The sequence below is a fragment of the Monopterus albus genome, unplaced genomic scaffold (genome assembly GCF_001952655.1).
Source record: "Monopterus albus unplaced genomic scaffold, M_albus_1.0 scaffold29.1, whole genome shotgun sequence".
NCBI lineage: Eukaryota > Metazoa > Chordata > Actinopteri > Synbranchiformes > Synbranchidae > Monopterus > Monopterus albus.
In genome coordinates, this window is record NW_018127909.1 from 4,049,019 (window position 1) to 4,065,594 (window position 16,576).

The following is a 16,576-nucleotide window of genomic DNA, read 5'->3' on the forward strand; positions in this document are numbered from 1 at the left end:
AGTATTTCCTCCTCACTGTCACCAAGTGCTTGCTCAAGGAGGATTTGTTGGGTTTTCCCTATGTAATAATATTGATAACAGTAAGGTCTAGACCTTTCTTTGTAAAGTGCCCTGAGATGACTTTTGTTGTGATTTGGCGCTATACAAATAAAATTTGATTTGATTTGATTTGACTTCTTTCTGGATGAGACTTGAACACACTTGGAATGAAAACTCTGCAGAGTGTCACTGTCTGGTAGCTGCACTTTGCCAGTAATCACTGGGAAAGCCCTGACTTTGTCTTGTTTCATTTGGGATTTTTTTCCCAAGTATTTCCTGAAGAAGCCGATCATGGAAATAACAGAGAACATGTTCCATATGTACCAGAGGTAATCCTTCTCCCAGTCAGCAAGGGCCTTCTCTGAAGTTTCATTTTCTAAAATCTTGGTGTAAACCTCTGGCAGGGGTGCTCCTCGTTCTTTGGAGCTGATCACGTCCCTCTCCTCAGGTTCTTCTTGCCCTTGTGGTCTGTTTGGGTCATTACCAGAGCCATCAATCTGGATGTCTTCTTCCTGTTTTCTCATGTTCAGCTGTGAATTTTTTTCATACTGTTGCATATCCACTCCATCCCAGTCCTCCTCCACCCTGGGATACGTTAGGAGACCCAGAGCCACCACAAACACTCTCAGCAGAATATCTTGCATCGTCAGTACTGTCTGTGAAAAAGTAAAATAGCATAAAGATTTATAGAAAAAATATAAAGATTTTTGAAAAAAGCTTTAGAGCTCTTTGAAATATGTAAACACAAAGAACTGAAAAAAGTCTTTGCCTTGATATGTAAACATACTTCATGAGAAATAGTCCTGCTGGTAAATTTTACAGTGTAGCAAAGCGAGATGAAGCTACTTCCTTGATGCCCTGGGACCATCCTCCTTACTAATTTCTGATTACATTCTACATAAACACCATTTATGACTGCACACAGCATTCAAATAAAATAAGAATACGCACCACAAGAAAGGATGATCTCAACAGTGCACTGTACTGTATTGTGTGAATAGGTAGAAAGGAGGAAGTAAGAGAGTAACCTTGTACAGGCTCACTAAACTCTTCCTATTTTACATGTACGTTGTCTTTCATGACTTATTTCCTGCACAGCCTGCCCATCTGTTCCGCTGCAACATTTGCCTGTGCAATACACTGAAGAAAACTGTGCAGATTTCCTGTAGGTTTAACTGCAAATTCAGAAACATATGGCATGAACTATTTACTCTAAGTCACTGAATGAATTATCGATGGTTTAATGTAACTATATGATACTCTCATAGGAAAGATTATGTATTGTGCTACATACTATTGCTCAAACATAAATTATGTGTAGAAAATGGTTTATGTCTGACATCATACCGCATCTGTATCTGCCCCTGCCCTTTGTCCTCCTGTGGGCTGCTTTGTTGAGCTTTGACTATGTGAAATAAACTAACAAATTAGTCATATTTTATACCAACAGTTTTTAGAAATTATTTATTTTTAATAATTATCATTCTTTAAATTATTGTATCTCAAGGGAGTGTGTCGTTGTTGGCAGTGTTGTGAGTCTACCAAGACAAATTCCAATCAACGATGTTGATATGGCAATAACGTACTGAAGCTTGAAATTTAATTTTGCATGCAATACGCAGTTGTGCCTTGATCTATTTGGTTTGGATTAAACAAGTGGAAACAGATTTACCCTTTACCTATTACACAACAAACAACTTTGCCAGCCAACGCCACAGATATTTGAATGGTTTGAAGCTGTGTTTGCATATCTCGATAATTGTGGCCACAGCTGAACAACACTTTATCACTAAGGTGTAGGCATCTTGAGTTAATACCATTACATGCTGCATTCATCTATGTAAGAAAAAGCATTCATGCGGCTTGTGAAAGGGCTAACTAGAAGCTATGCTTTCTGAGCACTGTAGCATGTTTATGTTTGAGAATATTTTATTACATCACACGAAACACAGGTGCATGTGAAGGGAGGGGCATGACAGATGATGTGGTCAGCTTTGAACAGCACCACAGAGAGTTCGAGAGACAACTTTCAGTCGCTCAGAGCTGTAACGTCTGACAGGAACTTTGCCATTATATGACTTTTTCCTTTGGTTAATCCACTCTTAAGAAAACAGGTAAGTGTGTGTGGGCTGTTACTTTCTGACAAACAAACAGCTGATTTGTATTATTATTTCTAGATCAAACTCTGATGAATCCTCAGTCTGCATGAAACCTGGTTTAGTATAAGAGTCATAGTTCACAATGAGCATATACATTTCTAGCACCATCTTCAAATCAGATACCTTTATAAGGAGGTCATATGCAACCAATATCTTTATTAATGATTGATAAATTGTTTACTAATGCTTTATTGAACAGCTATAAATCAATAAGAATGCCTTTTGAATTACCAGGATGTGAACATGACATGGTTTATTTACCATTACTGAAGATTTATTAACATATAGAACTGCTGACATGATGGTTTCTTAGCCCTTAACCACAGTTATTGACTTGACATTATTAACTCAACAACCAGATAGATAAGCTGCTCATAATGGCTTGTAAATGCTCTATAAAATATTAGTAAGTAAACATTAACCAACAATAAAGCAATACATAAGTTTATCCCTTTATAAAGAGGCTCTTGTCAGGAAGTGGTAGCAATTACTACTAAACTTTCATTAAATGCAATAGGAAAAGGGTTTAATAATTTTCAGCGCTGAAAAGTGTTTTCTGCCTCTGCATTTGTCTGTTGGTCACAGCCGGATATGGCAGACTCCAGTTGTTTAGAGCAATGTGCGTCAATTTGATTTACAGACAAGAGGCAGTTCAAAGTCAAACAAAAGAACCAATCAAAAGCAATGTTCAAAATTTAATGCAAACTGCCAAATGAATGGAGCCTACCTGAATGTTGAAACAGCTCCTTGTTTGCCTTGGTGTTATTTGCTCCCAAAAGATCCCAGAAGAAGGCATTCTGCACAGCAAAAAGATATGAAGCAACAGAATCAATGTTGCATATACATATAGAATTTTTACTGAAAAGAATACATTCAGATCTAACCCCTAGTCACCAGCATTTCCACAGTAACTGTGATTTAATTTCATATTTTTAATAAAAGTAGCTACAACTGATTACAGTTACATTTATTTAGTAATTTAATGTGTAACTTACCACCCAACACTATATATACATATAATGTTTCACCTTTTGCACCACTACTAACTGATTTGAAACCTTTTTACTAACTTTCCTTCTTTTCACAGATTTAACTGCATCTGAACAAAAGAACCACCATATCTGCCAAGATGGATAAGTTTCGTCTGATGTTCCAGTTCCTCCAGTCCAACCAGGAATCTTTTATGAATGGAATCTGTGGCATCATGGCACTAGCTAGTGCCCAGATGTACGCTTCCTTTGAGTTTAGCTGCCCCTGTATCCCAGAATACAACTACAGCTATGGGATTGGACTGCTTGTTGTTCCACCTATATGGTTCTTTATGTTAGGTTTTGTGTTGAACAATAATGTGTCAGTGCTGGCCGAGGAGTGGAAAAGACCCACAGGGGGACGGAGGAAGGACCCGTCAGTCCTTCGCTACATGTTTTGTTCGATCACACAGAGATCCTTGATAGCACCTGCGGTGTGGGTGTCTGTCACGCTCATGGATGGGAAAAGCTTCCTCTGTGCTTTCAGCATCAGCTTGGATATTGAAAGGTTTGGGAATTCCAGTCTCATTAAGGGACTGTCAGAGACGGACAAGATGAAACTGCTGGCAAAGATCCCATGTGAAAAGCTGTTTGACAATAAGCAAATAAGAGAGGCAGCAACAAAATATATCACGTGTATATCGCAGGTAAACGGGTCTTTTTTCCAGTTTGTGAATTGCTGTAAACTTGCTTTCTGACAACATTTTGGCAGAAGTAGACCTCAAGAGAACTGAAACATATCATTTCTCAGATCAACTGTCTGTCAAACCTGCACTTTGGTGGTATAGCCAAAAGGTGAACGAATATATCTGTGGCTACATGGTTGTCTGGAAAGTTGAGATTAACTATTGTAACTCTGTCAATGTGACTAGATTGTAGTTGTAGACGGTAACAAAACTACTTAATGTGGTTAAATTTGTACTCATCAGGGTTGACACAAGGCCTTTTCAGAAACAAATTTCTACATGCTACTGTTGGAAAAGCACAGGTGTAATTAACAAAGTAAATGATGCCTGAATTCCACTTGGCCGCTTCAGTTTCTGGGCCTGGTATTGACCATCCATTTGTCCATTATTGTCTAATTTTATGGGGGTCAAGGTCACGGGGGCATGTTTAGCAGGAACATCCAGACGTCCATCTCCTCAGCAGCACTGGCCAGGTCCTCCTGCAGGGCAGGACCCTGAGGTGTTCATAGACTAGATTAAATACATATAAATAATCCCTCCAGCGTGTTCTGGGTCTGCCTTGTGGTGCCCTACCAGTTGGACATACCTGGAAAAGGAAGCTGCAAAATATTCCTTTTCCATCCCATTTGACTGACTTTTTGACTTTAACTAAATACATAACAAAACACCAAAAACAATGCTGCATGTGCTGATGATGCAGACAGAAGGAGATTAACCAGACACTAGGGCCATTACACTGTCATCTATATTTTGACCACAGAGTTTTGAGTGTTCAAAGCAAGGCTTAGTTTGTTATACCAATATATTAATACATCTATATTTTACAGGCATGTGGGTGGATATTTTTGCTCATGATGACCTTCATAGCCTTCCTGATCCGGGCTATTCGACCGTGCTTTACTCAGGCTGCCTTCCTCAAGACCAAGTACTGGTCTCATTACATCGACATTGAGCGCAAGCTGTTTGATGAAACGTGTAAAGAGCATGCCAAGAGCTTCGCCAAGGTTTGCATCCACCAGTACTTTGAGAACATCAGTGGAGAGATGCAACACTTCCACCAGCATCACTCCAAGGATGACAGCGACAATGAAGACGAAAATAGGAAGAGCGATGAAGAAAAACTTCTGGGGATCAGGGCCCAGGATGATATGAATAAAGTGTTGTGGAACTGGCACACCTGCAAGCCAGCTCTGGCTCTGAAAAAGGACGAAATAGATGGTGAACACAATGACAGACTGAACGGAGAAGTCAAAGGAGTACTAAATGGGTTTGTAAAAGGACACACCCATAACGTGGAGAAAAAGGAGTGGGCGGTGTATTACAGTAAGGTCTGAAGGGCCTGAAGGGACAAGGAAAAACTTTTGTTCTAGAGTTGCAGGGCCTTATTTGTAAAAGTTTCATTAGAGGCATAACACTATATTTAATCAGATTTTTACTATAATGCATATAACATTATTTGAATGGCTATTCAGTCTGGTGGTATAATAATTGAACCTACGAGCTACAAAGTGGGAAAACATGTTTCAACATGTTTACTGAGAAGACGTCTGTTACTGGGTATAGTGCAAAACTTGTTTTAACTGTTATCATAACTATACGTATCTTGAATATCTGCTGAAAACATTTTGCTGTTGCTCCCTGAGGGATTGAACTTGGCAAAAAAATCTGTCGGCTGTAAATTCCAGCCTGCAGACGTAGAGCTGCCTTATCAAGCTGATAGTAAAAGAATTATTTGAGCCCACTGGAGAATTCTGTTTGATAAAGACTCTAATGAATGTTTGTGTAGCTCTCAAGGGCAGGGCCAGCTTATATAAATATTCTCAGGGCACAGAACAAAAAGTGTCAAAGGATTATATGAGCATGGAAAAAAAATGAAAGCCTTTATTTTTATGGACCTTTATCTTATGTGTTATAGCTTGTTTTAAGGGAAAACTGACTAACTGTTGAAACAAGAAATAACACAGTCTTCCTCTTATGGGTGACAATTTCAACACAGTGAGAGATTTTGCTGCTACAGTCTGACTTGGTCTGGTGTGACCAGTAGTTTATAGTGGCTAATGTTGGCTAGATGCTGTTGTATAACCGATATTAAATGGTCTTATACTTGTATAGCGCCTTTCTATGCTTTTTACAGCACACTCAAAGTGCTTTCACATTATTCGGCAATTCACCCATTCGCACTCCCAAGCACTCACGCATTCACATCACCGGGAGCAACTGGTGTCTTTAGTGTCTTGCTCAAGGACACCTCGACATGTTGACTGGACAAGCTGGGAATTGAACTGCTAATCCTCCGGTTAGGAAACGACCCGCTCTACCTCCTGAGCCACAGCCGCCCCCATTTACTGAGTCTGTTTTCAGACTTTGTGCTTTAGCATTTACTGTTATATTCTAACTGCCATTTGTAGCCAAAGTGGTCCATGTTCAGTAACACAGAGTCGCTGTAAAGCTAAATAGTTTGATGGGCCTTTATCTTTTTACTACCCGATGCAACCAGAGTTTATCAGAATCGTATAAAAATATCCTTTCCAGCAGAAAAGCTCTTCCATTAACACAGCTGTAAAATCTTAGTGTGTTATGATTTGTAATCACATTTTTGTCCTTAAACCTTGTCAGTAGCATGGTAATCCTATCACCTACAATATTTCCAATCAGACAAACATATGATTTGTGTAAAACAGAAGGCTGTGACAGCCAAAACTATTTACATGTCACTATAAAAACAAGGTCAACATTTGCATCTCTCCCTCACACCATGTTCTTGCTCAGCTGTTTTTTCAGTCCCTTCTTGGTGAAACTTTTTCGTTGAAAAAAAAAATCTATATTTTTTAAAGGAATTTCATTAGAGCTGAATATCTGTAACCTGTGAACATTTTCACATACTGCATATTTTCTGAAAACTGTTGATACCATGGTGTTTTCTCTATCTACCACCAGAGGGCGTGCTGTTACCAAAACCGCCATCCTTCACCAGCCAAAAACGACAACACAACCCTGTAGCTATAACACACATCACCTTAGATTCTGAATCGTGCACGCACCCTACAGTGCACGCAGTGTGTTAAGAACTGTATTTCTGCTCATGCATCTGTGCAGTCAATCCAGCTGTTCCTTGGCACACAGCAGTAATGTCATTACTAGAGCAGGAGGAGAGGCGGAGGGAGGGCAGAGTGAATGAAAATGGCACAGATCCCATTGAAGCCTCTCCCTCCCTCCCCCTGGGGATTATTAGAGCTGCACTCCCCTTGACCGTCTCACAGCTCACCCAGTAGCCCAGCAGCTGTTCTCTCCCTTAGCGAACTGGCAGCCAGTGTCCTGCTGTGGGGGTGGACATGCACGCAGCTGTCCAGGCTGTGATTTTATGCTTTGTCTCCCCCTTTTTTATTTCTGTTTTAAAATTATTGTCCTTCACATCTTCTCCTGTGCAAAGATACCTCCCTTTTATAGAGAGTGAACAAAGCAAACATGGAAAAATAATCTGCTGCTGTTCTAAAAATATCATGTCTGTGTGTGTGTGTGTGAGAGAGAAAAGGAAGGAAGTGGTCATCTCTTTGTCCTCCCTTCACACAAATGGCTTTGTTTTGGTTGTCAGGACATCGTCTTGCGCATGTTACTGAGCAGGGCCTCCCTTGACTTTGCTGCAAATGTTTCTCTTGTCTCTCACACATACATGCACAGGGGTGTGCGCATACAGACACATACACATGAGCATGCTTGCAGGCGCCCTATTCGTCAGTGTCTGGCTCATTCTGCCTTTCTTCTGCCTACAGATTGGAGGACAGAGGTAGCGAGGGAGGGTTGAGGCAGAGGAGAGTTGCGAGGCAAAACGGCTGGTCACATGAGCAGAGATCTGTTTACAAACCCAAGGCAGAGCAGAGCAAGGGGGAGGAAGGGAAGGCGGATTGCAGGTTCTCTCTGAGCACCATTAAGGATTGGGAAGGGAAGAGGGGAAGTCTGCCATGACCAAGCCAGCTGGAGGTGGGGGAGACTGAAAACGACACACGCACACACACGCCACCTTTGTTTCTTATTTCTTTTTCTCATTGAAGAAGCAGATGGTTGGAGGGAGAGTAGGATCTCCCCCTCCTCCGCTATGCACACACACATGCACTGACTGACACACAAACACGCACTTAACAGCAAAATACCAAACCCAGCTAGAGGACTGTCGTGGATTGCATGGAGCTGTCCTCACTTTGTTTGGGCTTTGAGGGAAAAACACCTTTGCCTTCAATACTGAAGAGGAATATCCACTGCAAGATCAGAGGTCTGGAGGAGGAGACAACAGACAAGAGAGGAGGGGGATGAGATCTGTGAAAATCCTCGGTTAAAAAAAGCAGCTTTGGGAGAAGACAAAGCACAGACTAATGCCAGATAATTACCTCCACTGGACGAGAACTGTCATTTTGAACAGTGGATGTCATTGAGTTTGGTGAAGGGACGACACTGCAGGCAAAGTGAAGTCAAAGGGGCACTTTTCTGCTGGTAATGTAAGTATTTCCTGGTACCAAGCAGCCTGTGTTGTTTACGACACTGTGACTGAGTCAGACTTAGCCTTGCACAATAACAACTCCCAAATAGCACATGGTATGAGGCATCTGAAAAGAACTATCATTTCTTGTCAACACAATTTCTTTGTCTCTTCTTCTCCCCTCTTATGATGACATCATTCTCACTGGAATCCAGGAGCACATGAGGGCTCCAGTTCTGGTCCAAACCCCAGATCTCCCAGTCCTTACACAGAATGGTTAATCCAGATTTGGGAACAGACTGCTGAGCCAAAAAAACCCCCACCACTTTTGGAGGATTTTATGGAATCTGAGCAAATGTAAAAATCTTGATGGTTGTTTTTTGGAGAAGCTAACGCAACCCAAAAAAAGAGAGAAGCAACGCAAGGGTGACTGAATCCAGCTCTGCGAACAGAGTGAGCGTCCAGAGCACTGGCCCACGAGCTTGGCTCTTATCCAGCCTTCTCCTGACAGAGCCTGAATTTACTGCTGCTGTCCTGAGAGTCACATTTCATGCAACCATTCCAATGGTGTAACGGTAAGTGAGTGGATTTTTATACCAAACACAGGGGGAGGTGGTAGCACATGTACTTGTATCTCATAAAAACCCAGTTACTTAGGCGCTGGAACACATTATCCATATTAGATGTGCTTCTGAAATGGCCAATTACCAAGAAAGTGAAGTGTGTGAAGTGCTTTGAGGAGGGTGAGGACACTAAGCAACATTCAAGGTCTCATGTTTGTTTGACAGTTGTGACAACTGGAACAGAAGATGTCTTATTCTCGAGCCTTATTCCATATTATTGTTTTGCTTCTGTTGAGTGCATCCATGCCAGGTTCAGAGCTGCATCCCTCATTATTGCTAAACTGGGTCTTTCCTACACTGTTCTCCCCCTTGTAAATCCCCCAACCCCCAACCATGTCAAATTATCCAACCCATACCCCCCACAGTGTGCAAGCTGTACCCATTCATTCACTCTAAAGACAGATGCATGGACATTTGGAGGTTGACAAAGACCATCGGCGCTGCAAATAGAAACAAGCCTGTGGAAGTGGGGCTTCCTCTGCCATTGTTTTACTAAATGGTCCTTCAGTCCCCAGAGTTCATTCTGTTTAATATACCCCACCCGCCTGCCACCTGCAACACACACACAGTTTGGTCTTACAAATACACGCAGACACTGTACGCTCCTGCCCTTCCATCCCCCAGTGCTGCACACACATACATACACAAACACTCCACCAGTAACCTCCATAGAGTCTGTGGTAGCAGATGGTGGTATGGCGGAAGTGGTGCCTATCCTCCATGTTTGTCTTGTACACAGCTCACTAACGCACAGTCCTGCAATTGCCTCAGTTCCCATAACACTGCCAGTCATAGCTCCCTGGACACACCTGCATCCAAACAGCAACTACTACATTTTACCCCTGTTTTATGTCAGTGAAACTCTTGATTTGGTGGAAATGAGCCAACGAGTGCAACAGGAAATAAGACTAGTCGCAGTTTTGTCATGATCAGGTTTTATGTCTGTACCCACCCAGAGACTCCAGGCCTGGTGGCACTAGAGGCCTGTGATTGTAATTCCATGTTCTAGTTAATGATCAACAATCACAGATATAAAGAGTTGAATTCTTTCTCGACTCAGAACAGAAAGTACCTGCCAGTGTTTATGCTTCCGAAGTCAAACTACCATGTGCTGTAGAGCATACAGGGATATTTCATCAGAGGTGATTATAATGGAAAGTAAACACTGAAGTTGCAAGACTTGTTTTCCAGTAGCTCTATTTTGAGGAGGAAAGTGCAGTTTAGAAACACTCTGGCTGACAGAAAGCTCAAAACATGGAGCCCTGTAAAGAATCAATGTTTACATTTTCTGTCCTGGGCAATCTAAAAGAATGACAATTTAAAAAATGAACCACATAAGAAATGAGGAAGTGTTGAGTTTTTTTTTTCTATCAGCTTTTAACCTTACAAAGTAACAGTTCAGTGCATATGTAATCTCTCTTTGCAAACCCTTCCTGACAGGATGCCTGTGTGGTTTGGCTTCTCAGCGTTCTGAACACTACTGCAGCATGACGTCTGACATCTATCACCTCCCGCTCAACGTGTATGTCATCGTGCTGGGCATCGGCCTTTTTGTCTTTATGCTCAGCCTCATCTTCTGCTGCTACCTTTTTAGGTGGGTAGATGGCTGACAGTATTGATAAGTGAGAAGGAGAAATGTGGAAAAGTACAAAAGATTTTGAACAAGCATTGTGACACAACGTGCAACAGCAGGTGAAATGAACTCAAAACTTATGATGCATATTTATGGAGCGTGGCCCTGGAGAGCTGCCAAAGTTACTATATATAGTATATAATTTAAACACATGTAAGCATTATGCCAGTATTTATCTATGTACATTACAATATACAAGTTTATATTTCAACTGCAAAACGTCCTGCTTCCCCTCAGTCCCACGGAGCCTTTTAGCTCGCTGTCATACCACAACTCTTACTTCTCTCTCGCTGTTGTCAACAGTCTCGATATCAGATACAGCAGGCAGCTGTTTTCAGCGAAAGGCTCTAAAAACCCACTCTGTGCTGCCTGCCTAACACCAAACTGCAGGCAGACAAAGTTAGCAGTAAAACAGCTGACTAATAGTTTACCTATTATCTGTCAGCTAAATACCCATATAGTTCCCTCAGGAGTTGGCAGAAACCTGAAAAGAGCTCAAATGAGAGTAAACACAACTCTGAATAAATACTAATGTTGCTCTGATTCTGCCGGATCTGTAAACCAAAAACTGTTTCCTAATACATTCACCATAAGAGCTTTGGCAGATACTAATATAGTTGCAGCTTGTTTTGCTGTCCCCAAGAGGCACAAAAGTCAATTAATGCAGGCTTTAAAGAATAGTTTGACATTTGGGGTACAGCCTTATTCGTTCGTTGTGGATGTTGAGATGGAAAGATCAAAACTTCTATATTTGTCTGTTAAATATGAAGGCACAGTACATCCAGCAGCTGGTATGCTTAGCATGTGGATGAATAATAGTCTGGCCTCCCTGTAAACCACTGACATGTAGTGTGTTGATTAGTGAGCTGTACATACTAAGACGTTCACCATAACAATGTCATGAGGAGCTTGCTGTGCTGCGACAATGTGCTCAAACTAAGACAGGTTTAAAAAGCATATTTAAAGAATTGTTATAAAAATTGTATGAGTTTATGTAAAAAATTACTTTCTCTTTATATTGAAAAAACAAAATACAGTATCAGTCTGGCTATAAAATGATATGAGTAAAATGATATTGAGTCAAATTTCAAATGAGTTTCTACAATGTGCTGATTCCAATATTATCAGAAATTATGGTTTACCACTAATGTTACGGTGCCCGTCCCTTTAGTATCTGTAGCTGTGTTGGCCCATTGTGGGCTACTGCTTATGGCAGGATTTTTGTATCATCGATGATTAATTAATGACCTTGATTGATCAGGTATTTTGTTTTTTTTTCCATAAACAGTTTATTGATATATTTTCTAGAAAAGTAACTATCAATATATTCATCAATACTGTGATATGAAATGACATATACCAAGATGGAGGATTTTATCCATACACAGTAGGCCTAAATCAAAGTTGTACTGCAGACAGGAAATGGGGACCATCGATTAATAGCATGCCTTACTGAAGTTACAGTTATTACTACATTACTGTAGAGATCCTGTCCTCTCTCTCTCTCAGGTTGAAACAACAAGGAACAAGGGAGCAGTTCAGCTACAATGAGGCAAGTCACTGCAGTATCTCTCACTGTGGGTGAATATGTAACATCAGCTTCTGAGGCAGGTTATAAATACTCCTATAGCATCTCACACTGTTACTGTCAACTGTGAAACCTACCGCTCCACACAGATGACCTTGACTCCATCCATGTGCCGTTGCACCGATTTTAAGTGTTGCACTGTGAAATTTGTCTGACATGGTGAGCAGGTAGCAGGGTGTGACAAGTGCACTGGCAGTGGGTGTGGTTCTGTGTTCAGCTCTGGGGAAAGTTGGACACCAGCTGCAGCGTTCTGCATTATCGGTATTCAGGAAGGTTTTTAAAACCATTCAACAAAACAAAGAGCACACAAATTCCTGCAGATATTTTAAGCCTCAGGACACTGAACCCAGGCGAGGCGTCTGTTTTACATCACAGCTTTTTTGCCAACATACTGACCCAGGGCTTTTCCCACTGTAGGTGGTGCTGAAGGGAGCAAGCAAGAAGCTGAGCCTTCTAGGAGTAAGTCCTACTTTCTGAAATGCATGTACTGTCACTTGTTGTATACATCTATATTGAACCCCGATAGCTGTACACATTTCATCTTACCCACGCTGATTCCATGCCAACTCAAATGATCCATTATGAGCTGGGGGGGTGCGGCTGGTTAACTCAATTTCTCCTCTCAGATGTGATTAACATGCTGCATATGTCAGTGTCTGCTGGGCTGTCTACTTGTTGCACTATTTAGGAGCCCAGGAATAAACTGCACTCATTCAAGATGCATTAGAAAAAGATGTGGTCCCATCTCTTGGGACTCCTGAAAAGATTTCTTTTCCAAGTTCTTTTTTTTTTGGTGGTTCAGGATAATTGGGATTTTGAATTCATTATCCTATCTCTGTTTTTGTACAAAAGACAGCCGATACAGTCAATGTGGTCCTGCTGCTTAGAAAGATGGTGAAAATAAAGGCACTATATGACAACACTGGCACATGTGGTGCTCTAGGTCGTCTGTCACTCAAATTGACTTAACATAGCTATAAGTGAAAATGTTATTGAGATACAAGGATAGAAAAATCACAAACTGACTTAATTTTTCTTCTTGCAGCAAACCTGTGCAGTGTGTCTGGAAGAATTCAGGACCAGAGATGAACTGGGAGTGTGCCCATGCTCACATGCATTTCACAAGAAGTGAGTGTTATTAAACTGTTAACATTTTAAAGGAAGGTTCAAGAAAACTGTTATGTTTATTCCCTCTCCTGCTGAGTTTTATGAGAAGATTAGCACCACCCTTACACCTGTGTGGTAAACAGCCTTTATAACGTTAGGCAATCCGAGATACATTTAAGACGGAGCGTTATTATCAAGAAAATAAGTTATTTTTGTAAATGATTGAGTTACAACTACTGAAATCAAATGCCACATCAGTTGTTAAGTTATTCAAGTCACTGAAATGCTAAAAGTAATAACAATCGGATGTGTAGTTTTAGAATTGCATCAGAACAAAGATACTCCTAGAATTAAAGCCACTTGTAGAATTTTTGCCCACCTAAAATGATGACATTTGAAATTTCAGTTAGGCTATGATTCAAAGACTGGAAGATACCTGCAAATAATGTGTTGGACACAAATGAAACCTTTTATCACCTAATAATGGGTTTACCAACAACAAGAATCTTGCCATGCAGAGCTGTTTTTTTTTAAGCTGCCTCTTCCCGTTTGTGGCAGGTGCCTGCTAAAGTGGCTGGAGATCCGCAGCGTGTGCCCCATGTGTAACAAGCCCATTCTCCGGCTCCACACCGACACCCCCCAGGGTGCTGAAGGTCCCATGAACCCAGAGGAGGTGTGAGGGAAATCTGGAAAGAGGAAACGCAGCTTCCCCTTACAGAAAACACATGTTAAATACACTAATGATGACAGACAGCGATCATATGTAAGACATCTCACAGGAAATGTTAATAATGATCCCAAGCGGCCGCCTTGCTGCTGACCTTCCAGCAATATGCCTTGGTGAGAATTGGATACTGTCAGCACCAAAATGATTCGGTCAGAGCAGTCAAGGAGTGGGTGTACGAATAGGATCTTTTCATAAGAATGCTCTTAGTTCTACTTCCATATTGCACTATTCACCAAAAACATGACAGGAAAAGGAGCCACCTTAGCAAGCAGGATATCATTGCCACCGTCACTGGACAACTAGTGTAGCACTGCCAGGGACAAACAACACTACAGGCATTGAGCAGGGTGTCAAAGTACAGGATCAGTATGGATACCTCTAATATCTCAGGGGTGTTACCAATACAGCCAGCACAAACCATGTCAGTCACCCTATACCCCTGTGCCACACATGCATCTTCAGTACTGCCAACATAGGTGAAACACTCCAATAGTCAGAGGTAGCTGAAACCTCTGGCTGAAACCAAGACCAGCGGGATTACAACCATGGTGATTTAAGTAGAAAATATTGCTTCCGATTGTGTCCCAGACCCTTTCCTTTGAAAAACAGACTGATAGCAAACTAGTCTTGCCTGTATGTATTGTATGTAGACGTGTCCCTCTCTATATATATATTGTTATTTTGTATTTGTTGCTTTTAAATAAAATGTCATGTAACGTATTGTAATGTGTTGGATTTATTGAAAAGTCAATAGAAAACATTTTATATGTCTATTCAGACACAGTCATGATATTCATTAATCTCAGGTCAGACTCCTTTACATACAAAATGGACTAAAATGTAAGCTCATCAAGTGTTACACAGCTGTTTTTTTTTTTTAAACTTTTATAGCTCGTTACAATTTACTTTACAAAAGTTTGTCGTGTTACAGCATCAAAGCCAGATCTTTAAGGCTGAACAGTTTCCAGTCTATAACTATAAAAGCTCAATTACAAGCCAAGTAGGCAATTTCTTTGTGAAAAGGAAACCATATGGGCATCTGCAGCTACAAACATGCACACAGAGCAGACCGAGCGTGGCGCACTGCTGTCCACACACGTACACAATGTATGTACTGACTGTGTGTGTTTGGTCTTTAGTTGGCAGCCTCAGTGCCTTTAGCTTCCACAAACTCCATGGCCTTGTCTTTGACTGCCTGGATGCTCTGCGGGGTGCCATGCTTCTTTTCGTACTCCAAGTAGCGCTTGAAGAAGAACTTGATCTTTTTCACTGAAACACTCAGGTAGATCACCCGATCAAAGAGCGCCCTGCAGGAGACAAACACCATGAAGCGCTCTTAATGTGTGACCATAAAACTGGTCTCGATAAGCTCACAGATGTCAGTTTCCATCTAGTAAACCCATCAAACTGATTAGACAGGTCTTTTTTTTTTATTAAGTGTGAACAGAAAAGCTGAAGAAATCAAATCAAACATGGTAAAATAACAATGAGGAGTAGGAATCCAAACTGTCTGTTCACCTGATTTCCTTCTGTGTTCCATGTTTGATCGTGAGGTCGATGAAGACGGACCAGAGGTCTGTACGTTTTGGGTAGCTCGTCAGGACTTTGTCAAACATGGTGTGACCTTTCTCTGCGTCACCATACCGGAACTCCAGCTGAGCGAACTTGGTGATCACATCCACACCTCAGAGCAAAGACAACAATACATAAAAGTTAAAACCTGTGCAGAGACACAGCTGGGATAGGCAAACAGAATCTGAATGGTCACATACAACTGCACTTTGACCATATAGCTGAAGGGCTGAGGACTCACTGGCTTCAGTCAGTTATAAACTGACATCAAACTCTTTTGCCCTGAGCATTCAGTCAGACCATCTTACTTTCTTTGGAGGGCAGACTCTTCAGCGCCCTCTGCAGGACAGCACTGGCAGCATCGCTCTGACCCTGCTGGAGCAAGAAGGACCCGTAGCTTAGCCAAACCGCCTTATTCTGCCGGAAACGCTTCACCATCGTCTTATACAATCCCTCCGCCTCCTGGATGCAGCCACAGAACAGAGTGCACAGAAGGAGAAATATGCAGACATTAAAGGCTACAAAAACTTTATTTGAGCACAGAATGGGCAAGATGTGCGAGTTCAAGGCAATTCATGTTTTGCAAATCTGTATGTCCGCTAAGATCGAGTGACATAATTTTTGTCATGCTCCCAGGTCTGCGAGACTCTGTGTGGATGCCCACGTGCAGGTCAAACATTTGAATCAGTATGCACAGCAAAAGCCCCAACAGCGCGTGTGCCACAATGCTCAAAACCATCAGTGTACACAGACAGAAGACAGACCCTTGATTTTAAGTATGATTTTATTTCATCCTTGCTTTGTGTATCTAAAATTTCTCAAACACTCAGTAGACTACCTTAGTCTTGTTGGACTTGGCGTAGATGTCAGCCAGCTGCTGGTAGACGGGCATAGGCTCACAGAACTGCAGCGCCCGCTCAAACACTTTCTTGAGGCTCTCCAC

At 41.5% G+C, this 16,576-nt stretch overlaps 3 protein-coding genes across 4 annotated transcripts in view; 2 read left to right on the top strand and 1 right to left on the bottom strand.

Moving 5' to 3' along the window:
• Positions 1–3,327: 3,327 nt before the first annotated feature.
• calhm1b (calcium homeostasis modulator 1b) lies at positions 3,328–5,246 on the top strand. The gene is made up of 2 exons (XM_020596213.1): positions 3,328–3,873; positions 4,740–5,246. Exons 1-2 carry the CDS (start codon positions 3,328–3,330, stop codon positions 5,244–5,246), a joined length of 1,053 nt encoding a protein of 350 aa, XP_020451869.1.
• Positions 5,247–7,715: 2,469 nt separating this feature from the next.
• LOC109957835 (RING finger protein 122) lies at positions 7,716–14,756 on the top strand. Of its 2 annotated transcripts, none has more exons than XM_020596014.1 (7): positions 7,716–8,402; positions 8,599–8,958; positions 10,473–10,600; positions 12,149–12,191; positions 12,645–12,686; positions 13,273–13,355; positions 13,893–14,756. In XM_020596014.1, exons 3-7 carry the CDS (start codon positions 10,494–10,496, stop codon positions 14,011–14,013), a joined length of 396 nt encoding a protein of 131 aa, XP_020451670.1. In that variant the 5' UTR covers positions 7,716–8,402; positions 8,599–8,958; positions 10,473–10,493; the 3' UTR covers positions 14,014–14,756. The 2 variants fall into 2 exon arrangements, with proteins under 2 accessions (XP_020451670.1, XP_020451669.1); XM_020596013.1 differs by having other exon boundaries at positions 7,720–8,402; positions 10,447–10,600; positions 13,893–14,755.
• A 15-nt stretch (positions 14,757–14,771) lies between these two features.
• Positions 14,772–16,576, bottom strand: part of pdcd11 (programmed cell death 11) — a 15,732-nt gene continuing 13,927 nt past the window's right edge. The window contains exons 34-37 of the mRNA XM_020596214.1: positions 16,472–16,570; positions 15,942–16,095; positions 15,580–15,745; positions 14,772–15,368 (exon numbers count right to left, since the gene is read on the bottom strand). Coding sequence (XP_020451870.1) covers positions 15,197–15,368; positions 15,580–15,745; positions 15,942–16,095; positions 16,472–16,570 — 591 coding nt within the window. The 3' untranslated portion in view covers positions 14,772–15,196. The remainder of the gene's footprint in view (positions 15,369–15,579; positions 15,746–15,941; positions 16,096–16,471; positions 16,571–16,576) is intronic.

What these genes read in the sequence shown, in the direction of transcription:
- calhm1b (XM_020596213.1), top strand. Translation starts at nt 3,328, where the DNA reads ATGGATAAGTTTCGTCTGATGTTCCAGTTCCTCCAGTCCAACCAGGAA. An exon ending in ATATCACGTGTATATCGCAG is followed by an intron (nt 3,874 to 4,739) that starts GTAAACGGGTCT and finishes TATATTTTACAG; the next exon opens with GCATGTGGGTGGATATTTTT.
- LOC109957835 (XM_020596013.1), top strand. Translation starts at nt 8,934, where the DNA reads ATGCAACCATTCCAATGGTGTAACG. An exon ending in AGCAGTTCAGCTACAATGAG is followed by an intron (nt 12,192 to 12,644) that starts GCAAGTCACTGC and finishes TTCCCACTGTAG; the next exon opens with GTGGTGCTGAAGGGAGCAAG. An exon ending in TCACATGCATTTCACAAGAA is followed by an intron (nt 13,356 to 13,892) that starts GTGAGTGTTATT and finishes CGTTTGTGGCAG; the next exon opens with GTGCCTGCTAAAGTGGCTGG.